Genomic DNA, 20926 nt, shown 5'->3' with positions numbered 1-20926 from the left:
ATGGAGTCTCGGACTCCCAACTTGATTACGATCAAGGAATTGTGTATGTAGTAGAAATTCATCCTGAGGGATGTTTCGTCCTGTCGGCATGGAGTGGATAAAGTTGGACTCAGATCGGGATTCCGGTGGTTCAGGATTTTCACTAGCTCGTGTGAGCCAAGTGGTTGTTGTGATTTGGAGCGAGTGAAGTATCATGGAGTGGTACTCGGTTGACAAGTGTGGTTATCAGAGGATGAGGCCAGTGGCCGGCTTGAAGCGGTGGTCAGAACACCGTAAGAAGGGGAAAGTTAGGTTTTGGGTTACGGTGGTTATGTCTTGAGGAACCTGGTCTGGTTATGCTAGGTGGTGCATTGCGGGAGTAGTTCTGGAGTTGAGTTGTCGCAGGCTTCGAGGGCGAAGCCTAAGTTAAGGGGGGAGAATTGTAGCGCCCCGTTCTTGAAATATCTAATTTTGGGTTCCCGAGAGTAAGAGTAAGGGCGTTTCGGTCCTTGATGTGGATATAGGGTTTGGCAAGAATGGCTCATGATGGAGGAGAGGTTGTAAATTAAAGATGTGGGCAGCAATGGCTCCTAAAGGGGGAAAAATTAGCAAAGGAAACCCATGCACGCGTACTTGTGTTTGGCTGGGTACGCCCAGCGTAAGCTGGACGTACACCCAGCGTAGTGAAGGAAATGAACGCGGAGACCTCTCGGCGTACGCCCAGCATACTGGATGTACGCCCAGCGTACGTCTATCATCCAGAAACCCTAAATTTAGGGTCAGCCACTATATAAGGAACATAATGGTTCTTACCCTAGCCTCCATAAGTACTCTCTTAACCTCAGAAACCCTAGATAGTCGTCCCACCTCCATTGTTGGGTGTGTTTGGCCTTGGAAAGCTTGTTTTGGAAAAAGAGAGTCTTGAAGAAGAAAGAGGAAGTTGTCAAAGAAGGAGTTGTGTGGCTGGAGCTTGTAGATCTGGAAAGACATCATATTCTGAGGCTCTTTTGAGGTAAAAAGTCTCTAGTTTGACAATCATTTTGTGTAGATCTATGTGTTGTGAAGTTTTGACATCATTCTTGTCCCAAAAACCCTCATCTTGATGCATGTTTCGAGTTGGTTGAGATTAGCTGTCCTTTTAGACCTTAAGAGAGGTCTTGAGTAAGAAAAATAAGGTCCCAAGGGCTTTGGTTGTCTCACATGTGTTATAGATAGGTCTTAATGGATTAAGACCTTAGATTAAGAGCTTTATGGACGTCCCAAGTAATAAAGTTTGAGACTTTATGAATCCTAGGCATATTTGGTCTATGGATCTGAAGTTTGGACTTAAGAGTTAAAGCCATTAAGATCTTATGGGAAGTTGTATTTCAGCGGAGCTACGCCCAGCGTAACAGGGAGTACGCCCAGTGTAGTGGGTCTGTGTCCCGATTCCGTTTCGTGAACATCGTTGTACGCCCAGCGTACTCCCTCTGTTGGGTTTTCATTTTGGGCCTTAGGAGATTGGGCTGTTATTGGGCTACTTGATCTTGGGCCGTGACTGGACATTATGGATGGAGTATTGTGGACTCACTAATTATTATGGATCTTGGATCTAGGCCCATTTGGTGAGGTGGACCCAATTTAGTAAATTGAGCCAATATTGGGCTTTGCTTCGGACTTTTGGTCTTTGGGCCATTAGTGGGCTTGAGAGCTTATCTAGTGATGGGCCTTTCATATTTTGATTGTGGGCCTTAGTCATGGACCGGATTGAGTTAAGGGTAAATTGGTCAATTTACCCTTGGAAGGATATTGTGTTTGGTCTAATGGTTATTTTGCTGCTTCGGATAGTTCGGGATTTTCGGTGAGGTGGTGGTTCGGGAATCTGCTTCTTCAGTTCAGAGTTTCGGCAGTTGCAAGGTGAGTTATGCTCACTATATCAACAAGATCTAAGGCACCAAGGCCGGCCCTTTATCGGATTGTGATCCGGGTATCGTTGTTATGTTATCGATTTGCTATGTTTACATCCTGGTAGTTAGGATGGTATTATGCTAGAGACCGGTTAGGATGATGTTATGTTACATGATCTGCTAGATCGGCTTGATTGAATGTGAATTGTTATATGATTGAATGTTTATGTGCACGTGGTTTTTGGACTGGGGTTGGGTTGAGGCGAGTCCTGCTTTGTACTGTAGGCCAACATACCCAGGGCGGACCGGTTGTCCCGAAGGCCCAGCGAGCGGTCCGGATAGGCTGTAGGCCCCGAGACGGCGGACCAGACGTGCCGAGGCTCGGTGAGTGGACCAGGCCGACTGAAGGCCCAGTGCGGGCGGTACAGTCACACTGTAGACTCAGAGAGTGGACCAGGTGAATTGAAGGCCCGGTGCGGGTGGACCAATCACACTGTAGACTCGATGTATATGGCTAGACTCGGAGGGTGGGCCAGGTGGACTGAAGGCCGGTGCGGCGGACCAGTCACACAGTAGACCCGAAGTGCATGGCTGTTCTGTGTTCTGTTACGTTATGGCATGTTGTGCGTGTATGGTATATGTGGTTGGTATTTTGGGGGTATCTCACTATGCTTTCGGGCTTACAGTTGTGGTTTAATGTTTTACAGGTTCTTCAGGAGACCATGGCTAGGCAAAGGCGTGATCGTACCGCTCCTCATGATTTTGTTTTATGATGTGATTCTGGGAAGACTCTGATGATAATTGTATTGAAAAACTTTTTGTAATAACTTGTTTTTGAAAAGTTTAAATTGGTTGGAAATTTTATGGTCGTTACACGAGTCCTCCCTTGACTCACCGATTCACGGCTCAACCAGAAGTAGGTTAGGTCCTCACGACCAGACTCGTCGAGTCCAAGAACAGGCTCGCCGTGTCCAAGGCTATCTTCAACCAACTCGCCGAGTTGTTCTTCCAACTCGTCGAGTTCCTGCCCATCTTCAAGCAACTCGCCGAGTACACCTTTGTGACTCGCCGGGTACCCCTAGATCTTAATCCATATAGAAGCTTTCAAGGCCATGCAGATGATCCAAACCATAGATCTACCCTTCTACAACCCATCCATCACGTAAAGTGGCAAACTTTACGAGAATCCAAAGAGATCTAGGAATATAACACTCTAGGGTTAGGGTTTGGGACAAAGTGGCTTCACCAATCACTTAAGAACAGGGACTTTAATGCACTCTAGACCTTCTCCATTCCAGATCTAAGGTAGCAACCTCAGATCTAACCTCCAAACTCAAAATATCACAAGCTATTCTTTCCAAATGCTCCAAAATGATGAATCTAGATGAATAACAGCCCAAGCAACGAAGCAATACCTCAAAAGGAAGCTCCAACATAAGAGAAATTTGAATCCTTGCAAAGCCCCTTGCTCGAAGCCTCTTAGCCTCCAAAAATCTCTTCCACAAACACTCTTTCAAGGCCCCAAAGCTCACTAATTCACTCACAAGCGAATATTAGGGTTTCTGGACTTCAAGGAAGAGTAAAGAGGCTGGGGAGAGGGTATAATGTCCTTTATATAGGGCTCATCCTCCGAAATTAGGGTTTTCTTTACACAGCACCAACTCGCCGAGTTGGCCACTTAACACGCGACCAGAATCACGACCCTACTTGCCGAGTCCACCCATGGACTCGCCGAGTTGCCCTTTCACATTAACACTTTGAACCCTGAACTTGCACTCCTGAACTCGGGATGTTACATCTCTGATGCGATGAACTCGCGTAGCCTCTCATCTGCTGGCTCGAAACCTGATCCCGAACCCGATCCCTCTCTAGAACTGCCAACCGCTGGCCACTGACGTAGTACCACCAGTCTGCAATACATACATGCAACCATTAGTGATACTGATACCTCTAAAGGGATCACATCTAATACAAGTTCCCTGGTCTTGTCTTAGCCTTCCTTAATTCGGGTACAGATCCTCTGCTTTCAGTAGTACGGGCCCATACTACCTTCCACGTCTATCCGTACCTTCCTCAAGGACTGCCTTGACTCTACCAGATCCCTTTTACCACTGCTGATCTCTGTTACTCTTATATTAGGCTTACCCTAGGAAACCTCTGACTCCACCCAACCCAGTCCTCAACTGCTGAAAGTCTCTTTGTAATGCCAATTAGCATTACCTGAATACAACCACATGCACCAAGGCCCGGATAATCCTCCGAGTAAGGGACTCATCCCCACAACAGTTAGGACTCAAACAAGAGCTACGCAATAGGGTCAAATCCAACACTCTGAGATTATTCACCCTAGTCACATGTGACTTAACGTATTCACCTAATAGCTAATTCTTATCACTCAAGGCCCACATAGCACAAAGCAACAGCATTCGGACAAAAGGGAACAATCTCAAGCAACTCTATCCTTATAACAAGAACTGCACTAGCATGCAATGCTAAGCTCCTACTACTAGGCATAACCTGAACAGGCTATCCTACTATAGTCTACTTAATACTAGCATGCAACCCTCATAAGTTGAAGCACATAAGGCACCACTCCTAGATCCTTGGTCCTATTTTAGCATGTTGTTCTACTGAAACTGATAAACATAACATAAACTTGTATGGGTACTTTGGGGAATACTTACTTGAGCTCATCCGGTTGCGCACATCACACACTTTGTTCTTTCTTAAAAAAAACTCTTTACTTAACTTTTAGAAAACATATCCTTTTTCAAAATCTTTTAATCCCTCGATTTGAGTCCAGACACTCCCGAAGGTGTGTTCGAATCCCTCAAACCAGGGCTCTAATACCAACTTGTAACGACCCAAATTTCACGTCCAAAAAATTCATTTAAATTAAGTAGTTTGTAAAACATTTGTATTAAAACGTCATACGATCATATCATTTCAATAAACATATCTCGTGTCTAAATACCCAACACATGAAAATAGTACAATCCCAGAATATATCATAATGCGGAAAACCAAAGTGTGTGTATGATGTGCCGCTACTGCGCCGGCTCCTTCCCCTTCGCTGAAGAGGTACCTGAAACAAAACTGAAAATTGTAAGCACGAAGCTTAATGAGTTCCCCCATCGAACCACATACCATACAGTCATATCACATACATACTGCCAAGCATTTCTGGGGTGCCTGACCTACCCGGTACGGCCATTCTGGGGTGCCGACCTACCCATGTCAAGCCATTCTGGGGCGCTGACCTACCCGTGTTGAGCCATTCTAGGGTGCTGACTACCCATCGGTCCTAACAACTGAACCTCGGGGACTGGTCCCCTCCTACTAGCTCTATCGCATATAACATACAAGCAGCATGCAAACATATCATCACATATTGTCAGACGTATCTGGGGTGTCTGACTACCCTTCGGTCCTAACAACCGAACTCTACACATACAACATATCATGCTAGCATATAACATATCAAGTAGTAGCAAACCTAGATGATATCACAAAGACAATCACCTAACATACGAACCCTACTGGTGGGCCGGCATTATGGCCATAGACCCACCGCTACTGGAAGGTAACTCACCTCGAAGTAGCTGCTGATCTGAGCGGAAATTGTTTGTCTGCTGCTACTGCTCCGGAAATCCTCCGGCTGCAATTCCCATGAAACACTCAATCAAACACTGCTAACCACCCTTAGGGTAAAATGACCACTTTACCCCTAGCCAAGTCAAAAGTCAAAGTCAAAGTCAACTTCCAATTGACTCGACTTGCCAAGTTAGCTCGCCAACTCGTCGATTCCCTATCCAGTCGATTGACTTCACTCCCGTTCCTACTCGTCGAGTTAGGCATAGACTCGAAGAGTTCTCTTTCTAAACTGATATCCAATTGTCCTTTATCCGAATCGTCGAGTTGTATGAACAACTTGCCGAGTTCATCTTCATCTGATGAACACTTTGGTCTGTGACTCGCCGAGTTGTATGGACAACTCGTCTAGTCTGTTCTTGAGGCAAGAAGGCTGCCTTGGACTTCGCCGAGTCAGGGCATTGACTCGCCGAGTCCCTCCATCACTGAGTCTGGCTTCCGATTCACTAAGTCCACTTAAAGCTCACTGGTCCCACTCGGCATAACTCAAAAGGGGAAAATCGGGGACTCGTGACTCGACTCGCAGAGTCCGAAGAACGACTCGCCAAGTCGCATGCATGCAACTTCTATATACTCGATTCTGCTTGAATCCAGTGCATTCCATTCATGGATCTGGGTTCTTAGGGCTTGATTATAAAGTAAAGTTTCCAACTTTACGTATAAATAAACACCAATGAAGGTTTTAGGGCTCAAAATGCACTAAAAGAGTATATCTAGGGCTTCCATGCAATATGGCTCCAAAAAGGCAGTAGATCCGAGCTCCTAGAGTCCAATCATGCCTAGATCCGAAGTCCCTTAACACAATAAGCTCATTACTCAAAGATCAAGACTAGAAGAGGCCTTAAAATGACTTTCATAAGCTCTTAATGAGATAATAATGAAGGAACAGAGAGGGTTTCGAGTCTAATACCTCTAGAAGCTCTGAAATGGCACAAAGATTTAGGATCTTCTTCCTCTCCTCTTGATCTACCTTCTTCTTCTCTCCAAAACTTCAAGGAGTTGTACCAAAAGCACCTAAAATACCAAAAGAGGGGTTAGGGTTTCGAAAGGGAGTGTTCTGGACGCAATGGGGGCCGCTATAAGGCACAAAACGACGTTTAAATAGGGTGAAACCCCTTGAAATTAGGGTTTCTTCCAGACTGGCGGACTCGCCGAGTCCAGGATATGGACTCGTTGAGTCGCCAACTTAAACGTGCTCAATATCCCGACCCTACTCGGCGAGTCGGGCCTACAACTCGTCGAGTTCCAGCTAAAAATGCAAAAATACTTAGTTTAAATTACATACCAGGAACCAGGTGCTACATGGAAGAAATGAACTCAAACTTGTTCATGAGATCAAATACACCATAGCACTCTATATCTAGAACATATATCACCAAAGGGACCCTAAGGATCCATAAAGTTGCCAACTTTATGGAACCTAACCATTAAAACTCTCACGGTCATGGAGAAAGGGGACAAGAAACCTCGATCGAGAAGCACTAAACATAAAGCTTGGAACTTGAGGACTTACAAAAGTCCAAAATATGAGCAAGGATGAGGAGAGGAGGTTAGCTTGCTAAATCTATGCACCAAGTGCTTCTATTTCTTCTTTAAAGCACCAATAACACTCAAATGACACAATGGAGGCTAGGGTTTATATTGCGGGTAAAAGGGAGGTGATGGAGGTTAAGGGTGTTCAAACCCTAGCCCTTACTTCCCTTACATAGGGGAACAAACCCCAAAATTAAGGTTTTTGCATGCAGGGGTTGTCATGTCGTAACATCTAATGAGATGCACGTTTTCATCGGGCACCGCCACGTGTGACACACTCATGCTTACATCATGGCCAAAAGTTCATCCTTTAAGACTTAGGTTGACAAACTCATAAGTGATGCTTACCTTAAACTTGGAGTTACAGAATGAGAGAGGAAAGGTAGCCGGTTGACTAGAGATGGTGATTAAGTTTGTTACTTTGGTTCATGTTTTATGACTTGCATTTGTGCTTAATAAGTACTATGTATTCTACAATTCTAATTTTATTTCCTGTCACTTGGTAATCAAAATCAACTATGTTTCGTGTTATATTGGTAATCAATTATGTTTACTGTCTTTGTATTAATTAAGCATATATTCTGGAAAGTCAAGTATGTTTGTTGTTTTTTAGGTTAATCTAGTATGTTTATTGGTTTTGGCTCAATCAATTGGGTATACCGTACCGGACCACAAGGTACACTACCAGTCCATACCGAAATGAGCCTACTCCCCTCTGTACCCGATACACTCAATTTAGCGAACCTCATACTCATTTCTCGTTCCTGTACCGAAGCATACCATGTTTTAGGTAACTATGGATTGATTATCAGTGGATAGAAGTTTTTTTTAATAGAAAATCGATTATAAAGTTGAGGAATTGAGATGGGATTTAGTGTGACGTGAGTCAAGGTGCGATTTATGTATGCAAATGTAAATACGTTGATTGTATACATAGAGTTAAGATGTGGTTGATTATATTTTGAACTTCAAATTGATGACTGATGATTTATAAATGAAAAATTCATTTTCGAAGTTTGGAAAACAAGAATGAGAAGACTCCTCGAGTCCTTGGTAGTCGATTCTCGCTTTGGCGGTTTGTCCTTTGGGCTTTTGATTTATTATTAAATAAAAACATTTGGGGAATTAAGGACTACAATTCTAATATTTATAAGCGGCACAATTTTTTGTTCGTTTACCTGCTATGTGTATGTAAACCTTTTATTATATTTCAGCTTAAACCATAGGAAAAATATTAGAAGTCAATCAACAATAAAAAAAAAATGTATTAGTACAACACAAAGATACATACATTAATATATGAAATCTCATCATATCGAGATCACTACAGAACAGCAAAAATGGTACAAAAGAACAAAGCAAGGAAAATCGATTTAACAGTGACATCACTAGGAATCTTTCCTTTATCTCTACGAACAAAAAGTCCCAAGTACAATGGTACATTAAGCAGCACCAATACAAAACAAAGTACAATATGAATTGCCATGGCCTCGTAGTATGCTTCCCGAGTTCTCGTGTCCATTAACATTGATTTTATAGCAAACCCGAGAAAGCATATCATATTGATTATCGACTGTGTAGCCACCGCTATTGACAACGGTGATGACACTCCAAACTCTATCATCTCTTTCTCGTATCTCTCGTGAACATCGGTATCTGTTACCTTTGAACTGATTATGAATGATAAGTCGGAGCCCAAGATGGTGTCGAGTAACGCAAAGAGGTAGGAGCTTGTTCGCTTGTATAGCCAAATTCTCCGGTCATTCCACCACCCTCTCGTGGTGCCACCACAGCCAAGAAACTCAAAGTAGTTGTATGCAGTGGTGGAGATTATGATGTATGCGTATGGGAGAAACCATGTACTTGATACCTGATCAATATCACCAAAATTGTATGATTTGTAGCACAATATGTCCGGAGAATAACCTAAACAAATTGACTTTTTTTTTTATTTTTTTTTATTATTTATTGCTCTTTTTTTTAGTTTAAATATAGTTCAATACAAATTGACTTTTGTAACTATCGTATTTGAAACAGGATAATTGCAAAAATGAATTAGTTGTGATAGCAGTCATTGGAGCTAAATCTATAGGATTTATGGTCGGCATAACTGCTAAGTGGCCACATACGTACCTGAGGGAAAAGTTGAACATCGTTTAGGAGACAAAGGGATGGGACGACCGTGTAATAGATGGTTGGCAAGGAGGAAGTGGCCCATAAACAATACATCATATACCCCATTAGTAGACCAGGGTGCACCCTTCCGAGCCCATACCAAGCCGGGCTATACTTTGAGATCAAAATCATTAAATCGCCCTCCGACCACCGTTTATGCTGCACCAGGGTCTGGTCGAGAGTGGTTGCTGCAACACCTAGAAACGCGTTTCTTTTTGGATTGTAGAACACCGATTTCCATCCTCGACAGTGGATCGATAGCCCCGTTATCACATCTTCAACCGGACAACCGTATTTTAACCCAATCTACAACATAAATTATTTAACATAATTTTGGATTCTGACGAATGATATACGAATATATATATATATATATATATATATATATATATATATATATATATATATATATATATATATATATATATATATATATATATATATATATATATATATATATATATATATATATATATATATAATTGATATGACCAAGTGAATATATATGGACTTTCTGAAAAGAAATATGTAAAGTAAAACCTCTTTGCCCCATTCGGTATCACTTTCGAAGGTGCAGCTCGCAAGAATCTGAATATTTTCGGTCTCTCTGTGATTGTAATGGGTATCCTTCTCTGATTTCCAATCAGTTAATTTACTTCCTTGATCACTACTACTACCGAAGCTTTTTCCTGACAGAATGTCTCTCCGGTGAAAGCAGCCGGTTCCGACATATAAAGGCCCATCAATGCCATCCAAACCATGGAAATCGACCTTCATTAACCAACAAATTAAAAGTTAAAACCCATTAATTAGTTAATTACATCATATATCATATATATTATATACATACAGTCTAAATCATTAATTCAAATACATCTTAATTTCACCTCACGAAGAACTCTAAGAGAACCACCATAGACTTCATTCTTTGTAATATTTTCGAAACACTGCGGGTACTGCACGAAAGCGATCTCGTGGCCTTTTTCTTCGTCCAAGAAGAAACAAAGTGCATCTTTGATGGTATCACTGCTATTCGAGTACATATCGCAGTCCACATTCAGGATTATGGGCCCAGTACTTATTATGGACGACACCCTTATCTGCATTAAATCGTGTCTTTTTTTTTTTTTTTAATCATGGACCCACGTACAAAATGAAAAACGGAAGCAGATATATACTTACCAGTGCATTCATGGCTCCAGCCTTGAAGTTATGGAAATGGTCTGGTCTCTTTTCTCTAGCCATATATACAAGTTTTGGAAGGCAATGCCCCTCTGTATCTTCATCATGATCAAGCAAAATCTGGATAACGTATAAAACTAGATTTAATTAATGGGATGGGAGTATTCGAATTGAAAACGAAGTAGGCTAGGTCGAACGAATGAGAGTGAATTAGCAGCTAGCTAGCGTTTGATTATAATTATAATTACTTGGACGATGGCAGCGTGATCCCGTGGAGATGTAAACGAATCCCATTCCAGAAATCCTTGGTGTTCTAGGCGTAGTTTGTTGGGAACTCTTCCAATGTTTGTCACCTTTTCAATCCGATTCTTCATGTCTTCAAATAATCTCTGCTCTCAAAAGAAAACATTCTCATTTTTAAAGACGTAAGAAACAATGCATATTGTATTCCCATATCCATATGTCATTGTCTAAGAAAGAAAAAATACTACCTGAATGACAATGAAATCCTGCCGGTGTTTTGTATGATCCCGTGGAGATGCTGCTGATTTGAAATAGGCGGCCGGGGAGAGTGGCTCGACCTTGTAATTTCGGCAGTAGGGCAGCCAGTGCTTGGAGAAGATGGCAGCCTGAGTGAGAGCATAGAACGTAAGTTCGGAGCCACCGTCGTCCGAGAGGTAGACGGAAAGCTTCTCCGGCGGATAGTCATAAGCCATCACCGACAAAACAGTGCTGACCACCATCATTGGTGGCTCGATTACAGGGTCAGCTGTGCAAACGAATACGTCCACCCGGGGCAACTCGTTTCCGAACCTGTTGTTAGTATTCACATAATTAACCCTTCAAAAACTCATAGTCATATATACACAGGGGCGGAGACAATGAGGGGACTAAAAGGTGCTCAGCCTCCCCCAACATATAATTTAACTTGTATATTATTATTCATATTTTCGTTTAATTGTTTCAAACAAAATATATGATATTCATAATCTAAGTGTCAAAGTCCATCGGCTTGCATGAAGCCCAAATTCTATATGAGGAATTACAATTTAATGAATTTACAAAAAATAAATCACTCGGCAGGCTAACAAGATAAAGACTAAATAGTTCATAGTTTTCAATTCGACAATTAATCAATGCTCCTCTCTTCAAACTTAGACTTAAAAATGTCAATTTAAATTTTTGTTAGTTATTATATCTTTTATTCATTTTATTTTTTTATAACATTTACACACACCCCATATACTACTAATATTCTACATATTTCGTCTCAAATGAGATTTCGACTCTCGCTGAGGAGCACCTATTCATCAATTTCTAATACGTCAAAGGTTCTTTGGCTATTATATCTTTTTATTTAATAGTAAGTGTTCTAAAATGAAGGTATGAATTTATATTCTAACTAATTACTTTATTACTAGAAAGTTAAATGATGATTATGAATAAGTGTTTATAGTCATTTAGAAACTTTGGAAGATTCATTCATGCAAAAATCGATCTTTCTTTGTCAAATTTCTTTCAAGCTTATAGGCTATATTATTTTATTGTATATTTTAACATTTTATTACGATTTAAGTCTCATTTATCCTAAAATCATAGTTCCGCCACTATGGATACTTGCCCTTGCTGGACTGAAAAATCCATGAATTGGGTCGAAATTTACAAAAAATACTATCTAAAGACTCTTTACTACAAAAATTAAAAGTGGCGATCGCCATTCCCGTTCAAACTTGTTAGATTATGTATTAGAAATTTGGATACGAAGGGTAGGAGACAAAACCGGTAGATGGTTTTTGTTGGTGTCCATTTCTATTTTTTGATATATAATATGTATTTTAATTTATCATAAAAATTTATATTATAATAATAATAACAGTAATGATAGTAATTTTTTTGATAACAACTAAAAGTGTTAGTATCAAAAATATACTTTCAATACTTTTTCAAGGAGTCTATTGATTCAACATTTTGATCAGCTATAATAATAAAATATTAGAGAAAAAAATACAGCTAAATTATTGATTTTCCACAAGATATATGAATTGAAAATGCTGAACCAACTACAACAATAAGAAAAATAAAAAGTGGACCTTTGGGTGAGCCTCTGTTTGAAGGTCCGACGGTGGGTCGGATTCCATCGGACCGACTGAGTCAACATCCAATACAGACCGAACCATAGCTCAGCTGCAAAACTTCCGATCCAAAACCACCTCCCGGAAGCCGGCGCCATTAACGTTGCTCTGTAAACCCATATCCATACAACGCTCACGAACACCGTCGCTGCAAACACCCTGTATATCTTCCTCCCTTTTCCTCTCTCCGTCTCAAATAATCGACCATTTCCAACATTCATTTTTTTTCTTTTCTGTGTAGATCTACAAATGGCTCTCTAAATAATATATTCATGTCATCGTGTCTGTATGTGTACATTTATTAATGTGAGAAAAATTAAGAGGAGTTGAGTCAGGTAGAAAGTTTGACTACGGCAACCGCAAGTGGTGCTTGTTGACAAATAACACGTACGCTTAATTTGCAAACGCATGCAAAAGCCAAAACTACTCAACCATGATACCAACTTAGTTATATGGTTATGAATTATTTAGTATAAAATTTTCCTTGTATTTATTTAATATGGACTAAACCAATTATGTAAGTTATATGTACTATTAGAAATTTGGAAGGTCAAGAAAATATATTAGAAATTTTAAAGGTTATGGAGTTTCAATACGGTGTAAGTAAATTTTTCTCTTTTATAATAAAGATAGACAAATGCCCGTGCGTTATATATATATATATATATATATATATATATATATATATATATATATATATATATATATATATATATATATATATATATATTGAAGTCTTTACAAATATATATTTTTCTAAATATAAAATAACATTGTTAAAGTTAATATAATAATTCGTATACTAAATTGATATATAATATATTGATTATTTTGAATTATATGATAATATATACAATTATTATAACTACATAATCTCAATTATTTGAATGACTTTTACCCGCGAGTTATACATGAATAAAATTAAATATAATATATGGTTTAATATTATTTAGATTTATTATTGTTAATTAATTTTTTAAAATTTATTTGCTTAATGTTTTAATTTATACATTATAATTATTTAAAACATCAAACATTATTTTTTGATTTTAAATGTAACAATATAATCATTTATATAAAGTTAATTTTAACTATTGTTATTATAAGTTATTTTAAGATATTTATTTGAAAATTTTTAACGATTATAAAAATATCTTTATGAATTATTTTAGTTAAATTGAGATTATAATTTAGCTCTTGCATTTATCGCTACAATATATTACTTTTAACTATTTACAAAATATTCTTTAGTTTTTAAAGTGGAGCCAAAAAATTTATATATAAGTTGGCATTATAATGTTATATTTAAATTAATAATTTAAGTATTTTGTTCAAACTGTTCAAAAATTGTAACTTTAAACTGATAATGATTTACATATAACATTTTAAATCTAATAAATTAAGTATAAAATGTTAAAAGTTAAAGACATAATTTTATAAGTAAAAATAAAGATATTATTTTAATTTTGAAATTTGGTTTATTTATGATTACATTTTAAGTTTGATATTTATTTAACCTTATTAACCAACTTATAATAATTATTAGAAAGACACTACAATTTATCATTTTTAACTGTTTACAAATTATTTTTTTTAGTTGTTTAAGTTAAACTAAAATTTATATTTCAGTTAACCTTGTAATGTTATATTTAAGTGTTTTATACAAATTGTTGCAAAATTATATCTTTAAAATAATAATGTCTTACATCCAACAATATAGTAAAACTGATAAATTAAGTATAATATATTAAAAGTTAAAAAACATAACTTTATAAGTTGAAATAAAGATATTATTTTAATATTGAAATTTAGTTTTTTATATGATTACACTTTAGGTTTGATATTTATTTAACCTTATTTACCAATTTATAATTATTATTAGAAATAAAGTGAAAAATCATGGGAGTTTAAAATGAAGATGGTGAAAAGAAAAATGCTTCCTTTTTAAGTATATAAAATGACTTCTACTCGCGAGTTACACATGAATAAAATTAAATATAATATAAAGTTTAATGTTATTTATAGTTGTTGTTATTGTTAATTAATTTTTTAAAATTTATTTGCTTAATGTTTTAATTTCTATCATTATAATTATTTAAAACATCAAACATTCTTTTTTAATTTTAAAAGTAACAATATAATCATTTATATAGAGTTATTTTTAACTATTGTTATTGTAAGTTATTTAAGTTACTTATTTGAAAACTTTTAATGATTATAAAAATATCTTTAAGAAATATTTTAGTTAAATTGAAATTACAAATTAGTTTTTTGCATTTATCACTACAATTTATCATTTTTAACTATTTATGTAACGTCGGTTCCAGGTATCGTTTAATTCTATAACTTTTTAGGGTTTTGTGCTAGGACTAGACGAGTTGGGGTAGATATCATTTATGAGGACGCGGTATTTAGATCCTACTCGACAAGTTGGAAGGCCCCAACTCGATGAGTAGGCGTTGTAAAGGAAAACCCTAATTTTCAGGGGTTTGTACCCTATTTAAAGAACTTATGGCTCATTTGTAGCCTCTTTCATCGTTCTTACAATCCATAGAGAAACCCTAGACATGTTTTGGTGCTTTCTTGAGTGTGTGTGTGTGTGTGTGAGCTTTAAAGAGTGAATCTTGTGCTTTTTGGAAGGAAACTTGGAGGGTGAAGAGATTGAAGTGAGGAGAAGGCTTTGGATCTGGCATCTACCTGTTGTTAGCATTTAGTTAGAGGTAAAAGGTTGCTACCTTGATCTATTTTTTGCTTAGATATCATCTTATGGAAGAATATGGTCACTTTTGGTGCAAAAAGGGTGTCATACTCGGATTTGGACTAGTCATAAGGATATGGCTCCATATCCGGACACCTCTAGGTCTTCAATGACATAACGTTCCCCACTTTATCCAGTTTAGGCCCTTTCCATGCACTAAAACCTTGTAGGAACCTTAGTTTTAGTGTTTTAGCCTTGTGAGGCCTTGCATACGCGTAAAGTTTGCAACTATACATGGTAACAACACCATAAGGGGTTGGATTTGTGATTTGGAGCGTTGGATTCCACTAGAAATGACAGAACACAAATAGGGCTTAAGGGACTCGACGAGTTGCTTAGCCAACTCGACAAGTCGAGGAGGGTTTTCCCGTTTTCGGGATCCTGAGTGATTTTGGTGGGCTGATTAAGGGATGTCGGTCAAGAGATTTCGGTTTAAAGTCCTTGGACATTAAGGAACTCGACGAGTTACTCAGGTAACTCGGCAAGTTGACTCGGGATTTTGGTTATATGGACTCTGAAGGAACTCGACGAGTTGTTGGATGTACTCGACGAGTTGAGGTCAACATGGACTATTGACCTTGACTGTTGACCTTGACATTGACTAGGGTTAACTTTATGGGTATTTATGGTATTTCGGGATTGTGACAAGTTAATCACATGATGATTATAGGCAGTTGAGTTGGAGCTGTGTGTTGGGACTTATATGATCTTATCTTGTCAATTAAACATTCACGAGAGGTGAGTCTCCTCACCATACTAACGAGTCGAAGGCACCGAGGTCGGACCATTTTATGATATGTGGTACACTAGATGAAGTTATGTTATGATACATGATAGTTGGTTATGTGCTAACAAGTATGCTAGTTGTATATGTGGTATGCTTGTATGGAAGACCATGGGGGAGCTCATGGCACCTGGATGTAAAACCATGTGGAGAGCCTATGGCTTTCTTACTAAAGACCATGGGAGAGCCCATGGCACCCGAATGTAAGACCATGTAGAGAGCCCATGACACTTAGGTGTAAGACCATGTGGGGAGCCCATCGCATCCAGGAGTAAGACCCTGGGGACGAGCCCACGGCATCCCTATATGTTGTATGCATGGATTATGTGGTTTATGTAGCTTTTAAAAATATTATGATTATGTGATTGTGTGGATTGTGTGGGGGTATGCTCTAGGGAACTCACTAAGCATTAACTTACAGTTTTTGGATTTGTTTCAGGTATATCTGAGCCTAAGGTCAAGGGCAAGGCTTCATGACTCGGCATGTGTTGGATATAGTATCTAAGTCCATAACTTTATTTGGTATGTACATGACACGACCTGGCATGGTCCATTTGGGTTGCATGGCATTGCAATACTTGGATAGACTAAATGAGAGAATATGGCACTTATGATTATTAATATATCATAAGTTCTAATATATTAATAATAGTATTATTTAATTAGTATTTGATCAAGTATTAATCTAGTATTAATTTGGTGATCAAAGTGAGACTAATTAAATATATAGGGTTGATTATGACAATCATCAATTCTTTCATGGTGGATTAATGATCCATGGTTTATGGGTTATGGATGTAACCACTTGGAGATCCATGGATAGTCCATGGGAGTTACAAACCCATGGGTCATGAGAAATGAAGAGTCATGACAATTATGGGTCTTCATAATGAAACCCTAATTGTGACATCACTATAAAATGGACCCTTTGGCTAGCAAAATCGGCACCTAGTGTTACTAGAGAGGGCATAACCGATTTTGAGTGCTAGAAGTATTCTCTCAAGTTATTCCAAGTTTTGTGGTGTTGTGTGTAACAACCGAAAAATTCCAACCAATTTAAACTTTTCAAAAACAACCCGATTTCATTAGATTATTACAAAATGGTTTTCAATACAGTTTATTTAGAGTAATCCCATAATCACATCACATATAAACATGAGGAGCGGTACGATCATGCCTTCGCCTTGCCACGGTCTCCCGAAGAACCTGAAAAACATTAAACCACAACTGTAAGCCCGAAAGCTTAGTGAGATATCCCCAAAATACCAACCACATATAGCATACACGCATAACATGCCATAACATATCTGATCACAGAACAACCATACACTTCGGGTCTACTATGTGACTGGTCTGCTGCACCGGCCAACAGTCCACCTGGTCCACCCTCCGAGTCTAGCCATATACATCGAGTTTGCAGTGTGATTGGTCCGCCCGCACCGGGCCTTCAATCCACCTGGTCCACTCTCTGAGTCTACAGTATGACCGGTCCGCCTGCACCAGGCCTTCAGTCAGCCTGCTCCACTCTCCGAGCCTCGGCACGTCTGGTTCGCCCTCTTGGGGCCTACAGCCTATCCGGACCGCTCGCTGGGCCTTCGGGACCACCGGTCCTCCCTGGGTATCTTGGCCTACAGCACAAAGCAGGACCTGCCTCAACCTAACTCCAGTCCAAACAACCATGTGCACATAAACATACAATCATATAACAATTCACAGTCAACAAACCGATCAATCAGATCACATAGCATATCATCATCCTAACCAGGATACCGACCTAACCGGTCACTAGCATAACATCACCCTACATAACAGGACACCGACCTTAACCAGGTCTCTAACACATACCATCCTAACTACCAGGATGCAAACATATCAAAGCAATAACATAACAACAAATACCCGGATCTCAATCCGATAAATGGCCGGCCTTGGTGCCTTAGACCCCGTTGATATAGTGAGGATAACTCACCTTGCAACTGCCGACTGAACAGATAAACCCGAGCTTCTCCGACCACTGATAAGATCTCCACCACTCGCCAACCACCGAAACACTGAACTCAAAAAAATAACCAACAATTACCAAAATGCCCCTGGACTCAACTGGTCAACCCTTGGTCAAAGTCAAGGTCAGCCCCTGACTGACTCTACTCGCCGAGTCAACCCGATGACTCGCCGAGTCCCCATGCACAACACTTCCCCAATCCGTGACTCAACTCGCCGAGTCCACAACTCTAAGTCCTTCACTCTCGACTCACTGAGTCATTCCTCGACTCACCGATTCATAGCTCAACCAGGAGAAAGGTCAGGACCTCACGACCAAACTCGCCGAGTCCAAGGCTATCTGCAACCAACTCGCCAAGTTGTTCTTCCAACTCGCCGAGTTGTTCTTCCAACTTGTCGAGTTCCAGCCTATCTTCAAGCTACTCGCCGAGTACACCCTTGTGACTCGCCGAGTACCCCTAGATCTGAATCCATATAGAGGCTTTCCAAGCCATGCAGAAGCTCTAAACCATAGATCTACTCTGTTACAAGCCAACCATCACGTAAAGTGGCAAACTTTATGTGGATCCAAAGAGATCTAGGCATTTTTACAATCTAAGGCTAGGGTTTTGGACAAGGTAGCTTCACCAATCACTTATCAATAGGGACTTTATGCGATTTTGGATCATCACTGCTCCAGATCTGAGGTAGCATCCTCAGATCCATCTTCCAATCCCGAAATAACTCATGAAATCCTCTAAAAACCCCAAAACAACCACCATGGACGACAATAAGGGAAAAAGGGGTTCAAGACAGAGGATTCTTACCCCACATATGAGCCTAAACTGATGAAGACTTCAGATCCACAAGCCCTCTTGATGCTATCCTCGAATTTCTCCAACTTCTCTTCACAAATCCCTTCTTCCAGACTTTAATCCTCTCAATAATGGAATTTCTCACGATTAGGGTTTTCTCTGGATATCTCAGGGTAAATAGAGGCTGAAGAGAAGGCATAACATCCTTTAAATAGGGGGTAAACCCCGAAGATTAGGGTTTTCTTCACCCAGCACCTACTTGTCGAGTCCAGCCGCCGACTCGCCGAGTTGGCCACTTAACACGCGACCGGAGTCGCGACTCTACTCGCCGATTCCACCCATGGACTCGCCGAGTTACCCTTACACATTTTCACTTTTAGCCCTTCAACTCTACTCTTGATATTCCGGGATGTTACAATTCTACCCCACTTAAATTAGGCTTCGTCCTCGAAGCCTGCAGCAACTCAACTCTAGAAATACTCTCGCATTACAACACCTGGCATTAGCCCAATCAGGTTCCTCAAAGCACAACCATAGAAACCAGAAACTCACTTTCTTCATTCTTGAGGTGTCCTGACCACCGTCTCAAGCCGGCCACCGAATTTACCCTCTGATAACCACACCCATCAGGCTCCACACTTATCAACCGAGTACCACTCCATGGCACTTTTCTCGATCCTGATCACAACAATCATTTGACTCTTACGAGCTAGATATAACCCTGAACCACCGGTTTCCCGATCCGAGTCCAACTTTATCCACTCCATGCTGACAAAATGACACATTCTTCATCCTCAGAGCAACTCCCATGAGTTCTCCTCTTGCAATCGCATGCACATGCTGCACTAGCTCTAGCACCCTCGGGTTGGGACAACCCATCACACTGACGACACCTCCAAACATCCCCCAAGATGAACCACTACTACATACACAATTCCTTGATCAGAATTAGACTGAGAGTCCAAGACTCCATCCCTACATCCCTTTCGGGCCTCTTGGCTCTACACCCGCGGAATTCCTTCCGCGACCTCAACAAACATCCCATCCGGATGTAATCCATACCACTGCCACAATCACGCTTCTCAAAGACCATAATCGGACCACTCCAATCCTAACTCTACGCTGCTGCTTTCACTTCCGTGAATTTACACTCCCTCATAGAGCTACATTCCTCTCTCTTTCCTTACCAAGGAAATTCACTTGGCCGCCTTGTCACTACGACATGTGCCACAGTGTTCGCCCAACGCTACACCACTCCCTTGTAGAATAACCACTATCCATGCAACACACATGCTCTGAATCTGCTCGCAAGGACTCTCGAGCCCATGCACCATCTCCACTAATCAAGATTAACACCCGGGGCCAGACCTTCTAATGCTAACTCAACGCAACATATTCAATCCACTTCCTCAAACCGATCTAACAATAACTGCAGAGTCTTCAGCATGACTGGACCGCCTTACCAGGCCTTCAGCCAATCTGGACCACTCTCAGAACCTTCAGCCAATCTGGACCGCCCTCCAAGGCCTTCAGTCTGATTGGACCGTTCTCCGAGCCTTCGGCCTGACTGGTACGCCTACCGACCTTCATTCTATCCGGACCACCTAACTAGCATTCATCATTCCGAGTTACCTCTCTGGGAAATCCTCCCAAGCATATTGTTCTAGCCCTCTAGGGGTTCCGAACTCTATCTCCATCATACATACTCAACCCGGCCTGATCCTAGGTCCTCCACGATCAAATACCCTTGCTCTACATCCCGCCCCGCATGCCTGCCACTTACTTATACCAGCTTACGCTCTTAGCTGATAGAGCACTGCTACATCCCAAACAGCTAAACAACCTCACATGGTCATCGATCTTCCGGAGAATTTTCCAATTCTCCCCCACTTATAGCACTGACTATCAATCACTGGTCGCCATCACCGACCTCCCTCAACAACCCTACACAACACAACACTTACACGCGAACTGCGTCCCGCAAGCACAGACAACTTTCACAAAATCACACATCAACAATGATCATCCCGAACTTGAAAGAAACTTAATCT

At 40.0% G+C, this 20926-nt stretch overlaps 1 protein-coding gene across 1 annotated transcript; it reads right to left on the bottom strand.

Moving 5' to 3' along the window:
* Positions 1 to 8290: 8290 nt before the first annotated feature.
* On the bottom strand, positions 8291 to 12828 carry LOC111886334 (cellulose synthase-like protein E1). The gene is made up of 8 exons (XM_023882568.3): positions 12497 to 12828; positions 10898 to 11219; positions 10655 to 10795; positions 10407 to 10526; positions 10112 to 10324; positions 9765 to 9995; positions 9183 to 9530; positions 8291 to 8919 (listed from the first exon to the last, which is right to left on the bottom strand). The coding sequence occupies exons 1-8, from the start codon at positions 12757 to 12759 to the stop codon at positions 8374 to 8376; spliced, it is 2184 nt and encodes a 727-aa protein (XP_023738336.1). The 5' UTR covers positions 12760 to 12828; the 3' UTR covers positions 8291 to 8373.
* Positions 12829 to 20926: the final 8098 nt, after the last annotated feature.

Source organism: Lactuca sativa, chromosome 5 (genome assembly GCF_002870075.4).
Source record: "Lactuca sativa cultivar Salinas chromosome 5, Lsat_Salinas_v11, whole genome shotgun sequence".
Lineage (NCBI taxonomy): Eukaryota > Viridiplantae > Streptophyta > Magnoliopsida > Asterales > Asteraceae > Lactuca > Lactuca sativa.
Note: the sequence above shows the minus strand (reverse complement) of the source record. Positions and strands in the feature narration are given on the sequence as shown.

Bases quoted from the DNA above. Each gene is read 5' to 3' on its own strand.
- LOC111886334 (XM_023882568.3), bottom strand. From the start codon at position 12,759: ATGAATGTTGGAAATGGTCGATTATTTGAGACGGAGAGAGGAAAAGGG. The intron at 9,531-9,764 runs GTTTTACTTTAC...TTTATGTTGTAG, and splicing joins ATACCGAATGGGGCAAAGAG to ATTGGGTTAAAATACGGTTG. The intron at 8,920-9,182 runs GTACGTATGTGG...GATATTGATCAG, and splicing joins ATGTTCAACTTTTCCCTCAG to GTATCAAGTACATGGTTTCT.